Source organism: Scleropages formosus, chromosome 1 (genome assembly GCF_900964775.1).
Source record: "Scleropages formosus chromosome 1, fSclFor1.1, whole genome shotgun sequence".
Taxonomy (NCBI): Eukaryota; Metazoa; Chordata; class Actinopteri; order Osteoglossiformes; family Osteoglossidae; genus Scleropages; species Scleropages formosus.
In genome coordinates this window covers 15,861,477-15,885,860 of record NC_041806.1, presented here as the reverse complement: position 1 = coordinate 15,885,860, position 24,384 = coordinate 15,861,477, and the positions used below count along the sequence as shown (strand labels likewise).

The 24,384-nt window shown below is 42.8% G+C and overlaps 1 protein-coding gene across 1 annotated transcript; it reads left to right on the top strand.

The window, feature by feature from the left end:
- Positions 1-11,211: 11,211 nt before the first annotated feature.
- LOC108937837 (ankyrin repeat domain-containing protein 33B-like) lies at positions 11,212-23,751 on the top strand. The gene is made up of 4 exons (XM_018758011.1): positions 11,212-11,667; positions 20,431-20,560; positions 21,833-21,973; positions 22,910-23,751. The coding sequence occupies exons 1-4, from the start codon at positions 11,212-11,214 to the stop codon at positions 23,749-23,751; spliced, it is 1,569 nt and encodes a 522-aa protein (XP_018613527.1).
- Positions 23,752-24,384: the final 633 nt, after the last annotated feature.

The following is a 24,384-nucleotide window of genomic DNA, read 5'->3' as shown; positions in this document are numbered from 1 at the left end:
CTGATACAGTGAGTAGCTTCTCATTTCTGAAACAACCATGTTGGAAGACATATCCTGTGGTTGTGGAAAAGATGTTACTCTGTTTCAGAAGGGTCAAATTCCTGGTCTGCATCAAGCAAAGAAAACAACTAAGGAGATTGCTGATACTACTAAAACTGGGTTAAGAACTGTCCAACACATTATTAAAACCTGGAAGGATAGTGGTGAGCCATCATCTTCGACGAAGAAATGTGGTCGGAAAAAAATCTTGAATGATCGTGATGGGAGATCACTTAAAAGTTTGGTGAAATCAACAGTAGAACTCACAGCTATCTTTAATAGTGAAAGTAAGAGCATTTCCACACGCACAATGGGAAGAGAACTCAAGGGATTGGGACTAAACAGCTGTATAGCCTTAGGAAGACCGCTCATCAGTGAGGCTAATCGGGGAAAAAAAAGGCTGCAATTTTCTAGGGAGCATAAAGATTGGACTCTGGAGCAATGGAAAAAGGTCATGTGGTCTGAGTCCAGATTTACCCTGTTCCAGAGTGATGAGCGCATCAGGGTAAGAGAGGCAGATGAAGTGATGCACCCATCATGCCTAGTGCCTACCGTAGAAGCCTGTGGGGGCAGTGTTATGATCTGGGGTTGCTTCAGTTGGTCAGGTCTAGGTTCAGCAACGTTATGTGCCCAAAAAATGAGGTCAGCCAATTACCTGAATATACTGAATGACCAGGTTTTTCTATCAATGGATTTTTTCTTTCCTGATGGCATGGGCATATTCCAAGATGACAATCCCAGGATTCATCGGGCTCAAATTGTGAAAGAGTGGTTCAGGGAGCATGAGACATCATTTTCACACATATATTGGCCACCACAGAGTCCTGACCTTAACCCTATTGAGAATCTTTGGGATGTGCTGGAGAAGACTATGCAGCGGTCCAACTCTCCTATCATCAGTGCAAGATCTTGGCGAGAAATGAATGCAACTCTGGATGGAAATAAATGTTGTGACATTGCATAAGCTTATTGAAACGATGCCACGGTGAATGCATGCCATAATCAAAGCAAAATGCGGTCCAACAAAATATTAGTGTGTGATTTTTTTTTTTTGGCCAGGCAGTGTACAACAAAATGAAAGTGCAATGTCTTGCATGATTAGCTTAGCTTAATCCTCTTCGCTCCAGGTGGAGCATAAAGTGCCAACAAGTCTCCTCCAGCCCATGCGGTCCTGGGTGAGCCATATGACTTCATTCCAGGTATTGCCCATCTTCTTCATATCATCCTCCACAGTCCTCCTTCAGGTGCCCAGTGGTCTCCCTCACTTTCACTTTCCAGGAGGTGTTTATCTAAGTGCTGTGTGTGGGTGTCTGACTTCATTTCATATGCAGCACATGGTCTAACCATCTCCAACATCCGCTTCACTTCCACAATGACGTTGTTGATGCCTGTTATTCTGCTCACTTCTCTTTTGCTAACGTGTTGGTCCCAGCGGGCTCTGAGGATTCGCTGAAGGCATCGACCCTCAAAAACCCAGAGCCTGCTATCAATCTTCTTGTTGGTCCTCAAAGTCTCTGCAACATACAATAGAATTGAACGCACGTTTGACGTGTAGATATTCAGTTTGGTCTTGGTTTGCAGCAAAGATGAATTCCAGATGTTAAGTTGATTGAAAGCTTGAGGTGCCAGAGGGATTCTTCAAGAAATCTCCTTCTCGATGTTGCTATCAGTTGTGATGTAGCTGCCAAGATATTTTAAATCCTTTACTTCTTCTAGCTCTACTCTATTGACAATCGTTTTTTTGTTCACTTTCCTCAGCTTCATTAGTCTGGACTTGTTAGGATGGATCCTGAACCTAATGCTTTTGGCTATCCGGTCGACTTGGTCCGTCTTTTCTTGGATGTGCTTGTGGGTGTGTGAGAGAAGCTCTAAATCATCTGCAAAGTTGCAGTCTTCTAGCTGAGTGCTCAGTCCCTGCATCACTCCTCATGATCTATTCTTGGTAGCTTTTATTACCCAGTTGAGGACCATGAGGAAGAGTACAGGTGAGATCACACAACCTTGTCTAACCCCTGTCTTTACATGGAACCACTCACTCTGTTGTTCTTCATGGCACACACAGCATTGGTTTTCAGCATATAGGTCATTTAGGATGTTAATGGCCCTCTTGGGGAATTCATGTGCTTGTAGGATCTTCTAGAGTGAAGGGTGGTGGATGCTATCTATTGCTCTCTCAAAATCATTACTGATTTTGAGTCCTTCTCTGCCTCTGTAGCTTGCTTGGTGGTTGCATAGCATTGAATGCTGGTGGTCATAGCATATCCTGAGAAGGATCTTACTTTGATGCGAGAGTTGACTGGTTCCCTTCCCAAGAGACTCTCCTTAGCCTGTTTATCAATAATGATGCTGACCCCTTCTTGGTGTTGTCGATCTGATCGTCCAGAATAACAGACTGTCTCACCTGAGCCAAGTGTCAGCATTCCTGAGTCAGTCTGCCTCATTTCACTGATGTCCAGGTATAAGATCAACATTTTGGGCATTTCCCTCACTACCTGTGCTTTACTCCTGGTCTTGTAGTTAATAGTTATAGTTAATGCTATAAATATGCTAATTTAAGAACCCTAATATCCTAATTTAGAGCCCTAAGCAAAATATTACTTCCACTCCACCTCCCCCTCCCACCGAATGACTACTTCTCATGAGTGCTGATCAGCTTTAGTAAGATAAATGTAAAGAAATGACAGAATTAACTATAACAAAAATCCTTACCATCTCAAGTACAGCAAGTAAAACTAACTTTTGAATAACACATCTTAAACTCTTCATAAACAGAACTTTTTTGCAAAAATCCAATAGGGAATGTTTTTTGTTGTTGGCGGGGGTCGAACGACACATGTGGTACCCCGTTACTTGTTTATGAGAGCTGGTTGCTCTGCCACCACTTTATACTGCTTAAAGCAAGAAAGAGCCTTGGGTGTAAGTCACTTTGGGGGGGAAGAAGTATCAAGTAAGTGAATAATTGTAAATATAATCCAATAAATCTTAATTGTTGCCCCGGCACAATACCTTGTTGCAGAAAATGGACCTGCCTTTGTAAAAAGTGGCAGCCAGGTTACTGTCTATCCTGCCCTAGTAACCATATAAAAATGGGTCGCAATCAACTGAAGAGCAAGCAACCCTAAGGGGTTCCTTGTGAGTGATTATCAGTGTGTATCAGCAGAAGTGTCCTGCCCCTTTAAGAAACTCTTGCCATGCTGGTTCACACACCCTCGCTGTCATGTGAGGAAAAACTGGCTGTCACTTGAAGGACAATTAACAGGTACCACAAAGCAGCTTAGCAATCTGGTGAAGGGGATGCAGGATCCTTACCTTCACACTACTCAAGAATTCCTCTTGTCATTCCATTTATTGGAACCCAGGAGGGAGGTGTCTGTCATTATTAATTTTCCTGACAGTTGTAGGTCCGTCAAAGGAAGAATGCCATATAAGCAACATAAAAAAACTGGAATCGGCAGTAACAGCTGTGTGTTGTCAAGTGTGTTAATTCTGATGCAGGTCACGACTGATCTATATTATTTTCATATATACAGAGTGTGTATTTGTGTGTGTGTGTCTATAATATATTTATAAAATATGGCACGTCTACGCTATGATGGACTGATGTTCCACCTGTGCTTTTGGGATAGGGTCTGGACCACCACAGACCTGACTTGGACTGGTGGTTAAAGAGAGTTGGAGTGTGAACAAGTATTGCAACTTGTAAGTCTTATATAATAGTATCATATACAAGTTTATAAAATGAAACTTATTAAAAACTTCATTCTGTACATGACACCGCCATCAGCATGACTTTCCTACTTGTTTGTACAATATGTAACAAAAGTCTATAAGAGAAATTTTCTGGTGTGTTCTATGGCTCCAGTCAGTTCTGGTTGGGCACAGGTTGATTTCTCCAGTGAGAAGTTCATTCTGGGGAATCATCTGAACTGGGAAGGTTTGGCACGAAGATGCCCAGAGAACAACCCCACGTATGGAACTGGTCCACTGGAGATGGAGAACGATAGCTGCTGCAGCTTATCAGGATAGATTGTGAGTCACTGAAACAGGTCATCGCCAAAGGCCACAGAAAGTTCAGCCTGTTTTTCTTTGCAGCAGCTTAACCAAAAGTGGATTTATTTACTTGCTGTGTTAAGATATAAATACAGTTATGAGCCGCTCTTCTTTGTGTGACTGTGAGCATGACCATTAGAGGCTAAATCCCAGTTTATTCTGAGCTTTGAAGGAAAAATAGGGTTATAAAGGACTTAGAATTAAAAGAATTGCTTTCTCTACATTACCCAGCAAACTTGGGGTATCTCTGGGTGTTTCCTAAATATAATTTCCAAATACAATTTACATGCCTAAAGTGCAATTTGTTCTAATTGCAGTTACAGACCAGTTTATCTTTATTTTCTTTCCTTTCCTGGAAGTAATGTTGAGTAATATTGCTTATCTATTACAGGGTTGAAGATACACTGTAAGGTTTGAGGTGTTGAAAATGTTACTCAGACCAGCAAACTGTAAACGCTTTTTGACTATACACTGACACAGTCCATACTGTGTAATCCACAAAGTTTATGTAAAAGTTTCTTGAATGTTATATTCAATTTATTCCATCATTGTTGGCACACCTCTGAAGATCACATCCTCAAAACCTGCTTTGTTCAAACACTGACAGAAGAGCAAAATAATTTCACTGGAGCAGTGGCCCAAGTGCAAAAAACAATCAGCCTACCTCTTCTGTATTTGTTTTACGTCCCTGAGGCAGAGGACATTCGGTTCTTATGGTTGTTTCTTGAATGTACCCCTTGACATTTAAGAGCTTATTACTGTAAGCCCTTAGAAATGCATGGCAAGAAGGGGGAGCAAACTGGATGTAGAACCTTCACATTCAGTATAGTTGACAATATCTGTTGGAAAAGTACTGCGAGAACTGTTGACACACCATTTTTGGGGACTGCTTTGCATGGAACGGACCCTCCTGTATCAGAGGTTTCTGCCCTGTTGGAAAGGGCTGCCCAATGACAGCCCTCAGCTGCTGACTGCATGATTGTGATGGGATTTAGCCTCCTGGACACTAGGCTGTGAGCCCAAGGATTAAATATCGTCACTGGTTCTGGCTCACCAGCTGCTGATGTGCTCACATGCAGCTCAGTACCACAGGGCAGGGTGACAGGTGACAGTGGACTGTGTGTCAGCCTCCTGTCTCCCATTCTTTCGGACTGCTGACTTCGACCTGGAGAAGCTAAGTGTATGCTCATCCTATTAACCTTGGGCTTCTCCTGCCACAAGCCAAGGTCACAATCAGTATGTGAATGTCTTTGATGGTGTCTAATCAGAATATCTGAGAAGTCACCACAAATGCATTTCTTTTTGTAGAAATCATATAGTTTCATTAGAAAGATCACAGTTTTAAAAAGCGTCATACAAGTTGTTCAGTACTGGAGCACTTCTCCACCTTCTCACTTTAAGCTTCTTCAAGGAGGAAGGGTGATCACTTAACAGTAGTTCTCAACCACCAAATAAAAGCTCCATGTTAAAGGGAGAAACCACCCACACCCTCAGTGTTCTGAATGACTAGTTAGGCTTTATTTATATATTATACACAGTGGTGTGCAGAAGTTTGGAGTGCCCAGAAATCATCATGATTTTTGAAAGAACTGATACTTTTTAAACCAAGGTACATTACATTGATTTAAAAAAAATATAGCCAAGACAACATAGCTAAGTAGTGTGACCACTAAGAGGTAGAATGAAGACCAAGGACACTGTTAGACTGGAACGGAGGGCAGTCTTCGTGGGAAAGGCCAATACTGAATCCATTCTGATAAGTCAGTGACATTCTGGTCAAGGAATAGAGATAACCAGGTATAGGACACTGTATTGAAAGAGAGTCTTCAGGAAAATGTGGGGGGATTTCGTTCTGTATTGTTGAATTACCAGGCCTCAGGTGTAAGCTGTCAGTTTCATGTCTTCAGCATGACAGGTCAGGACAGCAACACAAGCACAGGGAATGATGCGGGGGAGTGTAGTCTCACATGGTCCTCAAGGTGGACCACAGAATGACACGAGGCCAGCATCGTGTTGCCATCACTAAACAGTAATACCTGAAGTCAGAGCAGTTTATTACCATATGACTGAATAAGGGTGGGGGGCTCTGGTCTTACGATTAGCCTGTTCTATGTATCAGGGAGGGGGCTTGGTGGCACGGTGGGTTTGGCCAGGTCCTGATCTCTGGTGGGTCTGAGGTTCAAGTCCCACTTGGGGTGCCTTGTGGTAGACTGGTGTCCCATCCTGGGTGTGTCCCTTCTCCCTCCAGCCTTGTGCCCTGTGTTGCCGGGTTAGGCTCTGACTTGCCATAACCCTGCTTAGGGAAAGCGGTTTCAGTCAATGTGTGTGTGTGTGTGTGTGTGTATTGATGTGTTAGTGTCATCCAGGTGCTCATAGGTCATATGTATAGTTTTATGATAATAATGTCACAGGGAAGAAGTGCAGTGAGCATTAAAGTAATCAACCCTTCAATGAGGACTTTAAGACGGGAGCTCAGAAACGGGGCTGCAGGGCCGGCGTACAGCTGAGAGTGAAACGCCGTGGGCTACGACCTCCGATGCCCAGCATTTTCCTGTCCAACGTTCAGTTCAGACAACAACTGGACGATCTCAGAGGGCAACTTAAATTCCGAAGAGATTTACGGAACTGCTGTGTTTTCTGCTTTATGGAGATGTGGCTCATCGCCAGCACACCGGACCACGCGGTCCAGCCTGAGGGCTTCTCAATTTACCGTGCAGATCGGACTGATCCATCAGGGAAAAAGAGAGGAGGGGGCGTATGCTTTCTTATTAACAACGCATGGTGCACGAATGTGGAAGTGATTGCACAGAACTGCACTCTGGACCTTGAATACCTCCTGATCAAATGCCGACTGTTCTACCTGCCCAGGGAGTTCTCGGCTGTGCTCATGGCCGCAGTTTACATCCCACCCCAAGGGAACACACACAGCGCGCTGGACGAACTGTACCACGTCGTCCTAAGTACGAGAACAAGCACCCAGATGGGCTGTTCATTATCTCTGGGGACTTTAACCAAGCCGATTTCAGGAACGTGTATCCCAAGTACCATCAGCACATCTCCTGCCCCACCAGAGGCTTAAACACCCTCGACCACTGCTACACTTCACACAAAGGTGCGTACCGCTCCCTGCTGCGTCCACACCTCGGGCAGTCAGATCACTCCTCGATTCTGCTGCTCCCAGTCTACAAGCAGAAACTGAAGCAAGAAGAACCTGTGACGCGCTCTGTGCAGCGCTGAACACCAGAAGCGGAAGAAAGGCTCCAGGACTGCTTTGACTCCGTGGACTGGGACATGTTCAGAAACTTAACCTCCAACCTAGACGAGTATGCCACAATGATCACAGACTTCATCGGGTACCGTGTAAATGTCTGCATACCACATAAAACAGTCCGCTCATTCCCCAACCAAAAACCGTGGATAACCGCCGAAACCTGAAATAAGATCCGTTCGCGAACTTGCGCGTTTTGGTCCGGAGACACGGACGCGTACAAGAATAGCAAGTACGAGCTTCGCAAAGCCATCGCCAGCACGAAACGGGAATGCAGCAGGAAGGTGGAATCACAGTTTAACTGCACTCAAGATGCACGTAGGCTGTGGCAGGGAATTCAAACATTAACGGATTATAAATCACAAAGGTGGTCATTGACAGGTGCTGCTGCGTCTCTCCCAGAGGAACCGAATGCGTTTTATGGCCGCTTCGAGTTCGAGGACAAAGACCCCCCGCTGCGCATCCCCACAGTACATGATAACGCCGGTCTCACCGTCTCTGTGGCACAGGTGAGAAAAACTTTTAGCCGAGTCAACATCCGCAAAGCTGCTGGACTGGACGGAATTTCAGGGCGAATTTTAAAAACGTGCAGTGAGCAACTGGCTGCTGTCTTTACGGACATATTTAACACCTCCTTAAAAAGCTCAGCTGTACCCACTTGTTTCGAAAACGCCACTATCATCCCCGTTCCTAAGAATAACAAAGTGAGCTGCCTTAATGACTATCGCCCGGTGGCACTGACCCCCACTGCAATGAAATGCTTTGAGAGTCTGGTGCTGGGACACATTAAGGACACCATCCCAGACACTCTGAACCCACTGCAGTTTGCCTACCGCCACAACAGATCCACTGAAGATGTGATATCACACACACTTCACACCATTCTGTCTCACCTGGATAATAAAAACTGCAATGCAAGGGTATTGTTTGTAGACTATAGCTCAGTATTTAACACTGTCATCCTGACCAAGCTGATCCAGAAACTACTAGGGCTGGGACTGAGTGCCACATTGTGCAATTGGATCCTGGATTTCCTCACCAACAGACCCCAGCGTGTGTGGATTGGCAGTAATACCTCCTCCCCACTGACCCGCAACACTGGCACTCCACAGGGAAGTGTCCTGAGCCCGGTGCTGTATTCCTTGTTCACACATGATTGTGTGGCCAGTCACAGCTCGAACACCATCATAAAGTTTGCTGACAATACCACCATTGTGGGTCTGATCACCAACAACAATGAGATGGCCTACAGAGAGGAGGTGAGGCTCCTGGCAGAGTGGTGCCAGGACAACAACCCGTCTCTCAATGTCAGTAAAACTAAGGAGCTGGTGATTGACTTCAGGAAACCGGAGATGGCTCATGCACCCATATACATAGGAGGGGACGTTGTAGAGAGGGTCAACAGCTTCAGATTCCTAGGGGTCACCCTCACTGCTAAACTCACACGGACTGAGCACACAGCATCAACCATCAAAAACGCCCATCAACGTCTCCACTTCCTCAGGCGTCTGAAGAAAGCCCGGATATCCACTGCAGTCCTCACCACTTTCTACAGGTGTGCTGTGGAGTCTCTCCTCACAGGGTGTATTACATCCTGGAGTGGCAGCTGCTCCATACAGGACAAGAAAGACCTACAGAGCGTGGTAAAAACAGCTCAGGAAATTATTGGCACACAGCTACCAGCAGTACAGGACACCCACACCACACGCAGCCTCAAAAAGACGATGCGCATCATGAGAGATCATAGTCACCCCGCACAGGCACTTTTCTCTTCCCTGCCATCTGCAAAATGGCTTAGGTCTATTCGAACCCGTACAGCTAAGTACAGGAACAGCTTTTACCCCACTGCTGTAAGACTAAAAAACACTAACCAATGTGCCATCTTTAGTAACTAGAATTGGACTGCTCCACCCAAGCACATTGGTAAATTACACTGTCACTTTAAGCATTCTCATTCTGAGTTCTCTGACTGTCAACTGGCATTATTGTTACTACTGTTAGGATTATTTATTGTTATTGCTGTCATTGACACTGTTTTGTTTGTGCAGTATTTCTATTGTCCTTGCCCATAGTCTGTGGAGAAGCATTCAGGAAGATTTTCATGATACATGTACATGGTACTTGTATCTATGGCACACGCACACTTTCTGAACCGCTTGTCCCAGATGGGGTCGCGGGGAACCAGAGCCTACCCGGCAACGCAGGGCGTAAGGCCGGAGGGGGAGGGGACACACCCAGGACGGGACGCCAGTCCACCGCAAGGCACCCCAAGTGGGACTCGAACCCCAGACCCACGGGAGAGCAGGACCCGGTCCAACCCACTGCACCACCACACCCCCCCACCTATCTATAACAATAAACTTGAAACTTGAACTTGAAGTTTCTGTTTGTGTGAAGGCACATGCTATGCTGTCTTACTTATAATGTTATATGACTAAGTGGGCATAAGTATGAGCTGTAGCATGTCCATCATTCCAGCAAAATCCAGTTATCCATCTGCTTAAAATGATACATTCGGCAAACCACACCAAAAATGGATTAAGGTCAAATACTCTACAAGCACACACCATGAGTCAATATCTTTCAAATACTAGATATTAAAATACAGAAGTCATTTTGCAGGTAAAAAGGGCAGCCAGCCATTCAAACTAGCTGGCCTGCGGAAGCTAAGCAGGGATTAGCCCAGTTAGATATGATGGGCTGCACAGGCAAAAACGGAAAAAGTAATGATTTTGAAATGAGAAAAGGTGGGTGGAATATCCCAGAATGGGCATCACTTCACTCTCCTCTTTCATTGGCTGTGTCAGTATCATGCTTTAATTTGATTGGTTGCTGGCTGTGTGGCTCCACCTCCATTATCCTATGTCCTTCACCATTAATGCATTTTCTCCATTGCAATAGATGCCCGTGCCTTTTTGTAGTTTATTTAGCACGTCAAACTTTGTGTTCATTTGTTCAATTTTTTTTTTCTGATACAAATAATGATACTAATGCTAATTATGAAACATATAGGCTACAGTAGAAACAGCCAAGGAGGGTTAATATTAAAATGCAAAGTATACGTAAAAATAGCTGGATTTCCTCAGCCTTATGGTTTTTGTGTACAAATATATATTTTAGAAAAGTACAATAAGGCTACTTGTTTTGAAAATAAGAAAAATTGCAGCCATGCTTTTGGCACAGGAATAAATTGGAAGGACTATAAAACAAGGATGGAGATCTTGTCATGACATTAAATCTAATAAATTATGAGAAGGTTTAGTAATATTTAATTCAGGAAGAAATGCAGATCACAAGTGGTAAGTCACGTGTGTGTGAGTGAGTGAGTGAGTGAGAGGGATAGAAAGAGGGGGAGAGAGTTTAAACGGATTAAAGTCCCACAGTTCTTCCAGTACCTAATTCTTTCTTAACAGCCACAGTGCATGTACATATACAGCTGTAACCTTAGTGAACTATCTTCATGTTTAGTGGCTATAATTTAATGAATCATTTGCACAAAGAACTTTAACTTTTGAAGCGATACAATTACATGGAGAAGGAATGTTGCTCAGTTTATTTTTTCAGTAAAAAAAAATTCTTGTAGTACTGTGTAACATAGAATTTTTTTCCACTTTTTGTTTTTTTTTTTTTTTAAAAAAACTTGCTGAAGTGATTTTTATATCTGCGAGTTTCAGATTATGTTGCAAGGTATTGATGTAGTGTTTTTCTGGGCTGTTACTTCTCTGTACTTTCAAGTTTCAGTGTTTCTGCAGTGAACCTTAATATTATTTGTTCTGCTTAAAATGTCACATGAGATTTCTGGGGGAATGTGTTTGCCATCTTTCAACCACTGGGCCTTTCTACCCAGCGGTTAAATGGCTCTAATAACGGGCAGTCTTGGAGGGGGGTCTTCTGCCAAAGTGAAGCAAGTCCCACACAGGAGCAGCAATGGAGATGACACCGAGTCAAATGCCACACCGGTGGAGGACTTCTCTACACACCCAGCTTCTGAGGATGAATCTCTGAGGGATAGTGATGGAGATGATGATGATGACGACAACAATGATGACGACGATGAAGATGATGTCTATCAGGAATTTGACGAGTATGAAGACTTCTCAGAGTTACCTGAAACCAGGACCATAGCTTCAGATGACTCTTTCTATCCACACGACACTTCGGTGTCATCGTTGCGATCGCCCTCTCCTGAGAGCCCAGAGCCCATCTCCTTCTTCCAGGCCTGTTGTAACAACAATTCCATCATTGTCAAAATCATGATCAGGCAGCGTGTGACAGAAGAGGAGGTAAAGGAGATGGATAAGAATAACAGGGTGAGTACAAAATTTCTCTCTTCAATTATTTACCTTTATTTAGCAGATGACTTTATCAAAGGAAACTTTATAGTGATTTACCCATATATACAGCAGGGCAGATCTATGGTATCAATTCATGGTTGCTGCAGCAGGAGCAATATTTGAATCCAGAACCTTTATGCTACCTTCTGTGTTCTTCTTGCAGAATCACAAAACTGAGTTAAATGTAATAGTTAAGTTTTTAAAATTCTAGTATACCATCAACTGGATGATTACATTCAGTAACAGATCTCAGTGAAATCTAATCTTGACAGTTTTTCATTTTTACTTACTTTTTGAACAACAGTCTCTCTTGAAAATGTAAGAATTAGCAAGAAAGATTTAAAACTGTGTCATGTATTCAAGACTCAGAATGACAGTGTCATTAACAAAAAACTATAGACTGTGTTTTAGGATTTTCTATTTGGTATTTGGCATTTTGCAGTGACAGCCTATAGCAGGATTGAAACTATTACATTTTTTCTGGCACTGTGGGGATTTAACACCTTTCTAGTAGATTAAACATTTTCAGACTCCGTCTCAAAGCACTTTAAATTTATAACAATTGACAAGAAACGAAAAGCTTTGCTTTCAGAATAGCCAAAATGCACACTGATGTGCAATTTCTTGCTTTTCAGGAGAAATAATACAACAAATTATTTATTGTTGGAGTATGAAAGAATACTTAGAAATTCAATTAGAGCAATAATATAGTGGGTCTTTGGCTCTTTGCATGTGATGCTAGCCTTCAGCAAAACTGTCATTATTGCAGTCCTATCATCTTTACTGGCTATTCAAACAACCAGCCATTTGATGTAAATGTAAAATATTATTAATGTCACCGAGTGTATGAGTCATCATATACCATAGCCACAATTTATGGCAATCACATTTTTTGTTCATAAGCACTGAACTGTAGGAGCTTGGCTGACTATAGCAACCTTTACCTTTCCAAAAGATACAGGAGAGGAAGAGACAATCTATGATTCTTAGTAGGATATTCTTCTGAATCTGTAAATGAAAACTTGTACATTGTATTTACAACATATGTCATGACTACAGAAAAAGTGCTATACACATAGAATTGAAAATGAAATCATGTTTCAGCTACCTATACTGGACCATCAATTTAAAGTGAATGAAATTAAATTTTTCATACAAAACAGGAAAATAAATCACAACAGTTCATTTTTGAAGAGCTGAAGATAAATCATACCATGCAGATTGTTCTCAAGGTTTCAGAGTTGAAATGTTTCCCAGAAGTGTGTGTAGTCAGGTATGTCATTCGTAAATATGAACTGTTGAGTGGTGAGGGAGGTTAAGGGTTCAGTTTGATATCATAAGCTTATTAATTTCTTTCTGAGACCCACCATTTATTTAGGTGTTTCCTTCAGCTTTCACTCCATTTGATTATGGTTATTAAGCACTGTTCTGTAAGGTGTCTTCTCTGTTTGGCATGTACTCACATGATTTTTGACAATGTTTACCTGTGAAACTAATAATATTATTAATTTGAATGTAATTTTACAATGTTCAGGCCTTGTATATAATTAAATTTGTAATATTTTATGACACACAGGTACTAGTTGATGACTCAAACTTTCTTAACTGTCTCATTTAGTTTTAAAACTCACATATTAAAGTGCTGTTTGCTGCACATTATATATAGTGGACAAATATCAATAAATGGTCCTCAGTGCAATATGACACCTGTGTCGCTCTTTTATAACTGTGATTTAAGGTTGTGGGTTACTTCAAAGCTTGGGCCCTTTTCTATGTATTGTTTCTGTTTTCGAGAACCCTCTTATTTGATTTGATCATCTACTGTTTTAGATAAATACCTTTCCAATGTGTATTTTGCATATACTGTGCCCAGCATATAGTTTGGTAATAGTAAACTCTTATATGCATAATACACAAATCCCCTTTAGGCATCTCTGCTCTTCCATTAAGTTACATGCAAAAAATATTTATTTTATTCAGAATAATTTCCCATTTATCATTCACTTCATTAAGTGAATTATTGAGCTGAACACAGAACATCTGATAGCACAGTGGGTTGCACTGTTGCCTTTGGACCCAAAAGCTGCAGGTTTGAATCTTGCCTCCAGCTCTAATACATTTGAGCAATGTACTTATCCTAAATGGTTCTACTAAAATTAGCCAGCTCTACAAACAGGTAAATAATTTTAGACCCAAGTTGCTTTGTAGAAAAAGCATCAGCTACATGAATAAATGTAATGTATAAATGCAAAGGACATTGTTTAAGAAAACAAGCTGAGATGTGCAACTTCTTTCTCGGTGTTTTTTTCTGTACCTGTTTATATTCTTTAGCATCTTTCAAAAAATCAGAATGGGGCTCAGAGAAGAGGCACACAGCATAAAAATGAGAGATATCGCTCACTGGTTGTTATTTACCAAACACATGAAGAATTCCAGATGTGATGTGAAAAAAAAAAAAAAACTCTGTGCACCGAAAAATTTACCGTGTACTGTTTACTTCTGCTAGGCTGTTAGCAAGGATATACATTATTAATTATTTAATTTTTGTTATTCTTTGACTTTTTGTTCTTCTAAACTAGCCAAATTTTGCTTTTGCATCAGATGATATGTCCTCAGTGTCAGCATGAAGTACAGCTGTGTACTATGACTGTTGTAGGTGAGGAATAGCAGGTACTCCACTTTGACCTTGATATTGAACATGTTAATAGCACGAGAGCATTTGTAAGTATAACTACTTGTAGTGTGGTGACAAAGGCTATGGTCTTGCAACCCTGTGAGCACAGGCCTGCATTTTGCTGTGTTCCCAGAAAGGTCCTTTTACTACAATAAAAATTTGTTATAGAGTATAGTTGTATGAATAGATAGTGTGTAGGTTTCAGATCTTCCATGTCTTAAGAAGGGCCCCTTCATCTCATTGCTTTGTGAGGAACAGGAGAAATGAGAGCTACAGGAACTACTTTTGTCATCTTACTGCTGATTTGTTTTGAGAGCAGTACCACTAACAGTGGGTGTGGAACATGAAGCGTTAAACACTGGTGAAGCTATGTAACAGATGGATTGGGTTTGGACTGACACTGGAATTTGGGATTGTGTACAGTAATCGTGGATGATCCTTAAATAAGGTTTGCTGAGATGCTTAAAACCATAGTAGAATACGTACAAGTGTGTATGCTTTTTTTGCTTCTCTCCACCCCATTGCAAGTTCTGGCTAACAATTCCATGAAAATTAAAAATAGTGCAAAAATAAAGCAAGTTATTTAACTGGCTTGTTTATGGGATGCCTTGTAAACTTCTTTATGTGACATGAGTTTACATGATGTTTATGATAAACACTTGCACTACTCACTCACTTTTCCTTAACCGCATGTATGTAGAAGGGTCATGGAAGTTCAGAGCCCACCCTGGAACCACTGGGTGCCAGGCCATTAGGGGTACACCCTGGAAAGGATGCCAGCCCATCACAGGGCAGCAATACACACACTTTGGGCAAATGAGAGTCATCAATTAATCTGAAATACATGTCTTTGGGCTAAGGGAGGAAACAGGAGCATATGAAGGAAACCAACATGGACATGCTTGGAACGTGCAAACTCCATGCAGACAGAATTAGATTTGAACTTACTGCTTAACAGACTAGGCGCTGTGAGGCAACAGCTACCTGCTGTGCAAATTTTCAGAGTAATGACATTTGGAGCAAGTGACTTTTAGAAGGTTGTTCTGTAATATTCTAGGGGGTCTGTGGACTGTGCCATGAGGAGTATTTAAGAGATCATACATATGGAGATTTTTGGAAACGCCTGGAATGGTGCACAGATTATAATTTTATGACAACTCTGCTTACTGTTTTTGTCTGATCCTAATATTTTAATGTGTTACGCCAGAAAAATAGACTATTTCAGCAATTTCCAGGATTCTCAGAAGCTTTTTTTGGCTACAACAAAAATGTTGATGTACCTGTCCAATCTAGTCAGTTCTGTATTCAATATGATATCAATGAGTGCCAGAGAATTTTGCTTGTTTTTCCATTCTGACTGTCTCCTGGTGCTTTCACAGCTGAGGAAATATGGAGGAAATTAATATTTTTAATAACAGAACATTACATTTTGTATTTGAAAATATTAATGTTAGCCTTCTTTTCTAATGCATTTCTTCAAGGCATTGCAGTGTTAAATGTGCAACTTTATGATTTACTCATTTTACACCCCTAACAGCTATGTTAACAACTTTCCCAGTTATATCATTAACATGAACAATTTAATTTACAATATGGATTGCACAGATTTGCTGTAACTTTCATATAATTGGGTCACTGTAATTCAGTATAGGGGGATGTGGTGGCACAGCAGGTTTGACTGGGTCCTGCTCTCCGGTGGGTCTGGGGTTCAAATCCTGCTTGGGGTACCTTGCAACGGACTGGCATCCCGTCCTGGGTGTGTCCTCTCCCCCTCTAACCTTGCGCCCTGTGTTGCCGGGTTAGGCTCCAGCTCACTGCAACCTTTCTTGGAACAAGCAGTTTCAGACAATGTGTGTGTGTAATTCAGTATGGTGTATCTTTAAATATAGAACTGCTACTTTTGGTTGGGATGAATTTGAGCAAATCTGGGTATCAGGGCTTTGTCTGTAAAAGTAGCACCTCTCGGGATTCAGCTGTTGCTGCTTATCCTCTTTGATCCTGAGGGTAGAGTAGCTTACAGGTCAGCTCAGCTTGACGTAGGAGCGTGAAACACAGTTAACTCCAGCCCTACACAGGACTCGCCCGCACCCTGGTACACATCGTCTCAAAAGCCCCTTTTTCTCACAGCTCCAGTAGGGTGCAGTCATGACCAGTTAAAAAAATTTGTTACATTTACATTTATTCATTTAGCAGATGCTCTTGTCCAAAGCGACATACATCCCAGCCGAAGTATAATTTATGCATTAGAACTGAGTCACAAACCAGCAGTTTAACGTGTGAACCACCTGCACAGCAAGAGGTGGCACCCTGCTCCTTATAGAATGGGACAGGGCATATGGGGAAAATGGAGAACCACAGGGATGTCGTCATAAGATTTTGATCTCTTCTCTGACACCGTTGCAAGAACACCCTGGACATTACCTTGCTAATGACAGCAGGTTTCCTCTCTTCATATTTAGATCTATAGCAGTTATAGGAGTTACTTTACACATAGGATTAATGCACGCATTCTGCCATGCGGATTGTCAGGAAAGCTGTTGGAAAATAGTAGAAGAGAAGGACCACCTTCATTCCACTTGCTTCTGCACATTTTACAGCTCTTGTCTGCTTTTTCTTACTTTGGTCATCAATAACAAGATGAGCAAGTTTTTTTCCCACAGTGTGTCGATGATAAAGCTGAATGTATCCCAGTAACTGATAAACACAGGGTATGTTTATATGAAGCATTAAATGAGAGGCTAGGTAGATGATACATTTTTATTTTCAGTCATTTTAAATAAGGGGCTACTAAGTTACTGAGACTGAGTGATTTAGTTGGGAACAATCTCGTGTGACTCTAAAACAGTAGCAAATAAACCACTGAGCCCCACATCTGCATGGGATTCAGCCCAACCTTCTGGGTCTACCTATCTTTCCTCTTATTTTAAATAACTTTTAATTGCATTTGTCATGGGGGGGCGGGGGGGCAGGGGGGCGGGGTGGTGCAGTGGGTTGGACCACAGTCCTGCTCTCCGGTGGGTCTGGGGTTCGAGTCCCGCTGGGGGTGCCTTGTGATGGACTGGCGTCCCGTCCTGGGTGTGTCCCCTCCCCCTCCGGCCTTATGCCCTGTGTTGCCGGGTAGGCTCCGGTTCCCTCGCGACCCCGTGTGGGACAAGCGGTTCTGAAAATGTGTGTGTGTGTGTGTGTGTGTGCGTTTGTCATTCTGAGTTTAATTTTAAAAATAACAAAAATGTTACACTTTGATGTATTGGAATGACATTAGGGGGTGTTTTTCCAGTCTTGTTCCTGCTTTCTGAGATAGGCTGCAGATACTGTGATCCAAATGGTTTCTGATAATGGACAAATGGAGGTATTACAGAGTATTTTTTAAAATTTATTATAGCTTTGCCTGATTTTTTACTGAACCTAAACCACTGAAAAGTGCAGGGATGTGTTTATTATGCAGCTTTTGATTACGACATGCTGAAAAGCTACTTTCCAGTCATGAACAAATCACTTTACAAATAGATTTCTAATTGTCTTTGTCAAGGACCCAGCGTATACCCACATAGATACATATAAAGACAAAGATGCAACTGCGAAGAGCAAGAGAGGCACGGTCCAGATGGTTTACTGAAGAAAGGCTATTAGCAGAGTCTTAATCAGGTTCTCAGTGAGGGATCAGCCTCTCTGTTAGTGGGTCAAACACTAACCTATTGATATCAACCAAAATACCAGAGTATGCAGATCAGGCACACACACACACACACACACACACACACACACACACTTTCTGAACTGCTTGTCCCATACGGGGTCGCGGGGAACCGGAGCCTAACCCGGCAGCTCAGGGCGTAGGGCTGGAGGGGGAGGGGACGCACCCAGGACGGGACGCCAGTCCATCACAAGGCACCCCAAGTGGGATTCGAACCCCAGACCCACCAGAGAGCAGGACCCGGTCCAACCCACTGCGCCACTGCGCCCCCCCACAGATCAGGCAAAGTACTGTAAATATGCTTATTACTATTAAATACATTTGGATCTTCAACTTTATTGTTGCTTCTGGAACTCTCTCAACGTGTTGTGATACATTCACGTAAACAGCAGCAGTACTTAGTGCTAACATTGAAAACAATATATAATGTGTCTGACCAAAGGCATGAATCTTACATTTACATTTTACGTTCATTCATTTAGCAAACGCTTTTCTCCAAAGCGACGTACATCTCATAGAATCTTCAGTCAACACCAGTCATAAATCTAATTTTAAAAGCATTATACTGTATGTAATTACCAAATATACTGTGGGCTTATAAAATGTGTGGATTTACTTATTGACAAGTACTGGTTCTTAGAGATGCTGCAAAATTTTCACAGTTCACTTTGTTCACGAATGTTGTAACTAGCATTGTCTTGTGAAGAAGTGGTTTCTTCACAGGGGGGGCGCGGTGGTGCAGTGGGTTGGACCGGGTCCTGCTCTCCGGTGTGGCCTGGGTTTCGAATCCCACTTGGAGTGCCTTGCGACGGACTGGCGTCCCATCCTGGGTGCGTCCCCTCCCCCTCCAGCCTCACGCCCTGTGTTGCCGGGTTAGGCTCCGGTCCCCCGCGACCCTGTGTGGGACAAGCGGGTTAGAAGATGTGTGTGTGTGTGGTGTCTTCACTCTTTTTGCTTTGTTGTTCTGCTTTTTTGAAAATGCTATTCACTGGAAGAAAAAAAACATATTTAGAGCTGCGATCTTGATAGCAGTCTTTGACCATTAACTGGTTAGAGGACACTAGTGGATTGAGGACACAGGTTCCAATCATCAAAAGGACTATGTTATTTTGCAAATTGTTTTTCCAAAAGCTAAGAATTCCCTGTTTAAACCTACTCCACTTTTAATGTTAAGGGCATGTTTGTACAATTCTTCTACTTTAAGTTGCTTGCTTCAAACTACTTAACAACCTTAATCTGCCTTAAGTATGCCTTCCTGCCCCAGCTATTGTCTTATGACTGATCTGAACTGTTTAATAAGCCCCAGAAGGTGATATGGTCGTTTATCTCTAGCATGTCATGGCAGTTATGGCACGATGTTTCTGGCATCCAGCATATGCATACATGCGCACATACAGATTGGAACATAATATTCATACAATCACAGAGAACTCTACTGGAGCACTTTTAGCCACCGGCTCATTCCACCACGGTGTGCCTGGAAACGCTACAGGGGATCTTTTCTTCCAGCTCCCACCAGGAAGTACAATGCCTCTTCTTCCCTATGCACCCCCCCACCCCTTACACATCTCAAGTCAGGACAGCTTTTCAGGCATGACTTCCAGTTAATGGTATACCATACCTGTTAATTTATACTTTATTTATTTTCCAATTATGTGTTTGTTTAGCGTCTATATGTTTCTTTACTGGCTGCTGTGTGAACTGAATTTCCCCCTGGAGATCAATAAAATATCTATCTGTACACACAAATACATTTGAACCTAACATTCTACCACAATGGAACAACACAACAAAAATCACCTGCTTCCCATGTTGGCAAACATGCCACCATAGCACACACACCTAATTACCATTAGGAAACACCCACTTACCTTGGCTCCCCTATTTACTGTATTTAAGCCCCTGCTTGACAGTGAGAAAGGATTTACCCTGGAGTGAGAAACAGAGAAGGACCAGTTATGCTTCTCCCAGTTTCAGAGTTCCAGAATGAAGACCGCTGAATCCAAAAGTCCTGAATCTGTCCCGTTGTCCCATGAACCAGTACATTTGTCACAATGCCCTTTGCTCATTTACTGGCTGGCTTTCCTATATCCCTTTTTAGTGCACTCTCTCAGCACGTTTGTGTGTCACTGTCAATGTCTTCAGCAAGAAAAACAAAGATGGAGAACCAGAACCAGACAGAAAAGGAACAGCTGTGTTCTCCTGCACTTAAAAATACTATGAGTTCTCATATAACAAGGATGAACTGTAATCACAGTAGGACACCTGCATTAATAGTAGATGTTTGTAACTGTCTTTTTTCCACTTTACAACGTAATTCAGGGACACACAGAGATTCACTGCGTAACTCCATGTCTTTATGGTTCCACAGACAGGATTGATAGTGGCCTGTTACCATGGCTTTGTGGACGTGGTCATGGCGCTGGCTCAGTGTCCGTACGTGGATGTGAATTGGCAAGACAAGGAGGGAAACACGGCCCTCATCATGGCAGCCCAGGCAGGTGAGGACACGGTGGAGTACACCCCTCTGTCATTCATAATTCCATAATTCCACTTCTGCTTCTTACAGTTTTACAAATAAAGACATTGCCCGACTGGTGCATCTTGCAACAACAGAGATAACCAAATTATTGTTTGTACACAACACGTACTCATATTTTCAAATGTCTATTTCTGTTTATAAACTCAAGACCTTCTTAGAGAACACCATGCGCTATGTGTGAATCAACTGTTGAGCACTACCAACACAAATTACCTTGATCTATAATGACATGTTAACTATTAATGTACAGAATTTGCAGAGTACTTCGATTTTACCCTTAGCCTTGAATTGTCAATGTAGCATCATAACATCACATTTTGAATGGGTGTGCATGTATATTGTTGAATGAAACATTACTGCACTGTTGGAGAACACTGTGAATCACTTTGACTTTGCTAACTGTGGAGAAATTCTTCATGTGACCTGATTGCTGGGTCACATGTTTGATTTTTTTTGTCACAGTGCAGATATTGAAATTTCAGATACTGAATGCCTATTTCCCCATTGTTTTAAATGGGGAAAAATAATAATGTTATCCCAGCCCATCCAAAATCCACAAAAACACTGTAAAACTGTAAAACGCTTATACAGCTATCAACCTATGGTTTCAGCACGATATGAAACACTTTCACACTTACTGCTCTGGGGTAATTGCCTCTTTTGTATTTAATTTATCAATTCACTGCAGGATGAGCAATCAACCAAACAGCAATCCACTCAGCATGTTTTTTTGCTGTGGACAACTTTCTGAAACTGCACTGTTGCCAAAATGCACATACATAACAAAAAATATCAGCTAAACTTTTCCTGCTAATTCCTCTGCTGTATTCACAATCATTCAGTTATATAATGCATTCAGTATGACGAACAGACAGTCCTGTGGAATTTCATACACTTCCCATAACGTCCCACTCTCTAAAACCAACACTCATTCTCAGCATACCCACTGACTGAGATATCTGGATGCAGACATACCAGCTAGAGCACATTGTTGCAGTTCTGCTTTATTGAGGCTACATGTGAATTTTAATTTTTTTGGACACAATCTGGATAGATTTACTAACACTGAATTCTTGTTCAGTAAATCAAAAATTGGCAAAAATCCATTATATTTTGGATAAAGAGAATTTGTATATGGAGGGATGTACAGAGCAGTGCAGTAAAGGCATAACTTGCTTGCTTCTCACTGCCCATTAATTCAAGTGTCTTATTGTCTGAATCTATTTTTCAGGATACGTAATGATCTCAAACTACCTCCTGAACTACTTCCCTGGTCTGGATATTGAACGCAGGAACTGCCATGGCTTCACGGCCATGATGAAAGCCGCTATGCAGGGCAGGGCAGATTGCGTCCGGATACTGATACTGGCAGGTGAGCGCCAACTAGTCCAATCAAACACAGAACAATCCACTGGAGAAATATCTTGGGATATTCTGCATTCACCCCCCCCCCCCCCCCCCCCATGTTCCATGACACTGCATCGAGAAGTGTAGTGGCTATGGAAGTGGACTGATAACCTAATTGTTGGGAGTTCAAGTGCCAAGAGAAACCCTGGGTGATAGCCCCGAGACAGCTGAAATGCTTCTGTAGAACATCCTGATGTATTATTGGGCAAACTATATGAATTGCCCTGCAAAAGTCAATTACTGAGTGGGTCAATTATCAGTAAAGGATTAGTAAACAGGTAAGAGTATATAAGCAGGTAAAAAGTAAAGGAGGCAACTGGGGAAAGGAAAACAGCAAAACTGCCAGAGTGGGGAAGAATAACAGAACTCTGGGGTCCATATATCAGTAGTATTTTGTGTAGTGACAAAAGATCTGTGTGTACATTTATACGTATATCTAATATGTGTCTCAGCAGATCTAAAAACTGAAGCCATTAAGGTCTATGTCCGTGTCGGTGGAGGCCGATCCTCTTGTAGTAAATTGTCCTGTACTGTTAGTGGGATGACGCAGTGACTTCATGTGTAACACTGGTTCCTCACGCTCCTGAGTTCTATTCAGAGGTAGGTTCAGATCCAGCTCACTTGGTGTGGAGTTTGTATGCTCTCCTTATGTTTATGTGGGTTTTTTCTGGGTGCTCTGGTTTTCTTTCACAGTCCAAAGACATGTGTTTCAGACGCATATACTACTGATATTATAGTCACCCCTGTGTTGTGCACTGCTCTACTATGCAGATGGATAAGTGACTTTTTAGAGTGTTGTGCAGTGTATTTAGCATTGTGAATTTCCAAAGATATAGGTATCAGCTAAAAAAACATCTGCAAAAGGCATCAGTGTAAATGCCTGTAATTACCATGCCCGCAGGGGGTGATATGGAAGCCAAGGACTTTGGACGGAAGTTGACCTCCCGGGAATGGGCTCTGTTCACAGGCCGTTATGAGACGGCCAACCTGATGTCACGGCTTATGGCTCAGCCCTGTGCTGAGCAGTTCTGCGACTCCTACAAGGTCGAGTGGCCAGCGCTGCCGGAGCTGGTGGCCTCTGCCCAAGAACCCAGGGGCTGCCTGCAAAGACTGTCAGAGTGGCTGCGCTCCACCTTCTCCTGCACTTTCAGCACCAAGACAGACCCACAGGAGGAGGGTGTGCTGGACTACATGGTACGCATGACCACAGCCCTTCGTAGTCCCCTGGTGGCCACAGCCTGTCACACCGTGTGCCCCGGCAGCCCGCCCTGTGTGGGCAAGCGGCGACCTGCTGTGCAGGAGATCCTGAGACGCCAGCGGCTGGAGGAGCTCCGGAGCCTGGGGCCTGAGCGACTTGAGCAATACCGACGCCTCTTCCAGAACTCACGTGTGCTGCTGCTGCCTCGGCCCAGCGAACGGAGGGCCAGCCTACAACCTCGGGTGCTACAGGACATGGCGTGGGCTTCCGCGGCAGTACTGCGGCGCAGCAGCCTGCTACCCCTGCACCTAGTGCGTAGAAGTAGCGTACGGCCCGGCATGGTGGTGCCCCGGGTGCGAGTGTGCAGGGCCCCACCCCCCACTTATGAACCTGAGAGGTTCCACGCCAAGGCCGATGGCCACCTCCTTCAGATCCCCAAGTGGCGGTACAAGGAGCTGAAAGAGGAGAGGAAGAAGATGGGGGCATCCAACAGGAAGAAGAGGTTGGACCCCATCACCCGACACCTGAGCAAAGGAAGGATGTAATGGTGGCCCTGGCCTCCTCACCATGTGCACAGTAATTTTAGTATTTTTTTTTACTAAAATATATTTACTGAACAGCTGTACTTGATTCATGCTACCAGCAAAAAAAACAAAAAAAAAACAAAAAAACATTGCAGCCTCTGCATGGTCACAAACATTTTGAATATCCAGAAAGTTACCTTATGCACTGAATGTATCCACAATTTCAGGCAATATTTGTGCTGTTGAATATGGCTGTAGGACAGGGATCTAAAGAAACGAAAAACTCGCGGCATCTGCCTGTGATCTTGCTTATTATACTTAAACAGGTAAAACAGCAACATGCTGGTTAAAAATAGCTTTTATTATTTTACAGTGCCTATGGCCATGCCAGATTTGCACAAAATCTATGTATGAAAGAGGAAAAACATTGTTCTGTACGCTGTCAACTGGAGTGCAATTTTGTGTATTGAATGAGATTTGACTTTGCAGTTCCAAAGGGTGTTTATCTGACTCTCAATGTTGCAATGAAAATGTGTGTGATGTGATGTATGTGTTAGCGTAGCATCCCCCCTTGGTCTCGCTCTCACAGGGACCTTTTTTACTTTTACAAAAAGGAGAATGACAATTTTCCGTAGGTACTGTATGCAGGAATGC

Excerpts from the sequence above, each read along its gene's own strand:
- LOC108937837 (XM_018758011.1), top strand. The coding sequence starts at position 11,212 with ATGGCTCTAATAACGGGCAGTCTTGGAGGGGGGTCTTCTGCCAAAGTG. Across the intron at positions 11,668-20,430 it reads AGATGGATAAGAATAACAGG|ACAGGATTGATAGTGGCCTG; the intron begins GTGAGTACAAAA and ends ATGGTTCCACAG. Across the intron at positions 20,561-21,832 it reads CATCATGGCAGCCCAGGCAG|GATACGTAATGATCTCAAAC; the intron begins GTGAGGACACGG and ends TCTATTTTTCAG.